This window comes from Paramisgurnus dabryanus, chromosome 6 (assembly GCF_030506205.2).
Source record: "Paramisgurnus dabryanus chromosome 6, PD_genome_1.1, whole genome shotgun sequence".
Lineage (NCBI taxonomy): Eukaryota > Metazoa > Chordata > Actinopteri > Cypriniformes > Cobitidae > Paramisgurnus > Paramisgurnus dabryanus.
Window position 1 is genome coordinate 4,995,664 of NC_133342.1, and position 1,922 is coordinate 4,997,585.

Below are 1,922 nucleotides of genomic sequence, written 5' to 3' on the forward strand. Positions count from 1 at the left end.
AATCTGTGTCTCATCTGAGAGAGAAACTGGAGGATTTCTATAGAGAAGAGATAAAGAAGATATTTGATAAAAGTAAAGCACCTGAACCTGAGACCAGGGAGCAGTTCCTAAAATGTGAGTCTTAATAAACAACAAACAAATAAACACGCTGAAGCTGATAAAGACATGAACAATAAAACATAAGTGTGAAATCAAACAGCAGTTCATAAATCAAGTTTCTTATTTGATATTCAAATTTCATAAGCCATTACGTTTTTCTATAAAGAAAGATTCTTAACTCTTAATGAAAACAAAATATATTTTAAAGTGTACAACTACAGAACAGAGGGACTTTAACAATGTTCACACATTCACAAACCTTTTACACACACAGGATTATGATGAATATAACAGTAAATCAGTCAGATTAGATTCTGTCTATACTGTAAATGATCTCTGTTCACTTCTTAACACATTGACAGTCTTCAAAAACTAAAATAAATAAGAACTGAAGTTTTATCTTAATTATTGAAATTTACAATTTTACATTCAAATAATGTTTTTGATTTGCCTCCATCAGATTATCATCACTTCACTGCAGATCCAAACACAGCACATAAACATCTCTGTCTGTATGAGGGGAACAAAGTGATTACTAAAACTGACACACTCCAGCCGTATCCTCATCATCCAGACAGATTTACTGGTTATCCTCAGGTGTTGTGTAGTGAGAGTTTGAGTGGACGCTGTTACTGGGAGGTTGAGTGGAGTGGTAATGTGGATATATCAGTGTCATATAAGAGCATCAGCAGGAAGGGACGGGGTAATGAGTGTTTGTTTGGATTTAATGATCAGTCCTGGTGTTTGTGCTGCTATGACTCCAGTTGTTCATTCTTTCACAATAACATTGAGACTAAACTCCCAGTAGTGTTCAGATCTTCTAGAATAGGAGTTTATGTGGATCACAGTGCAGGATCTCTGTCCTTCTACAGCGTCTCTGACACAATGACCCTCATCCACAGAGTCAACACCACATTCACTAAACCTCTCTATCCTGGGTTTTTTGTTTATCTTGGATCAGTGAAACTGTGTGATCTAACAATATAGATGATACAGAGAGTCTTTAAATGATTTTGTCATATTAAAAGTCTGAACATGATGAATCCAACAACAAAGAAATAATAAGTCTTCACTTTACTAATCAGCAATTTTAAATAACTGATTGTAATGTTATATTTTAATAATTGTATTTTGTCCTGTCAAACAGAGGTAGCTGTACAGTAGTTATTCACAGTTAATATTATTAATCTACAGCCGTGTATTATTTTATGTGCACAAACCACTATGAAATAAAATGTTATACAAGCCACTAAAATGTATGAGTCTGACAGGGGCGAAAATCTCATCTAAATGTTGGGGGGGACAATAAACATAAAATTTTTCAAGAACAATTTTTGAAGGGGACACCAATAATACAGGCAAAATTGTACTTGCAAGGAAATGGGTACAGATAGAAAACGTTTCTCTTTCTCTATGAACGGACGCAAATTTAATTTTAATACATATGAATGCAGAGGTGAAAAGAGTAATACAATTTTCTACTTAAGTAATAGTAAAGTTACTTTAATAATATTTTACTTAAGTAAAAGTAAAGTTACTGGTCTAAAAATCTACTCAAGTAAAAAGTCATTTTAATTTTAAGAGTTACTTTTTTACAGCGGGGAGAGGTTTCTAGTATAGTTCACAAAGGAAGGATATATACATCTCAAACTATGTTTTTAATTGTAAACATCTCTACAATTAAAGTGCAATAACAAATGTTAATAAAATAAAAAGCTTTTTATAACTAAGAAACATTTATGGAATTATTTAATGATTTTTACAGGTGAGTTATGCACTTTTGAAGCAAAAATAATATGAGGTCAGCAGCTAGTAAATACAAT

The 1,922-nt window shown here is 32.3% G+C and overlaps 1 protein-coding gene across 1 annotated transcript in view; it reads left to right on the plus strand.

Annotated features, from left to right (window-relative positions):
• LOC135744080 (tripartite motif-containing protein 16-like) overlaps positions 1-1,350 on the plus strand; it is a 3,891-nt gene extending 2,541 nt beyond the window's left edge. Inside the window, exons 5-6 of the mRNA XM_065262042.2 lie at positions 1-114; positions 560-1,350. Of these exons, the coding sequence (XP_065118114.1) occupies positions 1-114; positions 560-1,086 (641 nt within the window). The 3' untranslated portion in view covers positions 1,087-1,350. The remainder of the gene's footprint in view (positions 115-559) is intronic.
• The last annotated feature ends 572 nt before the right edge of the window (positions 1,351-1,922 follow it).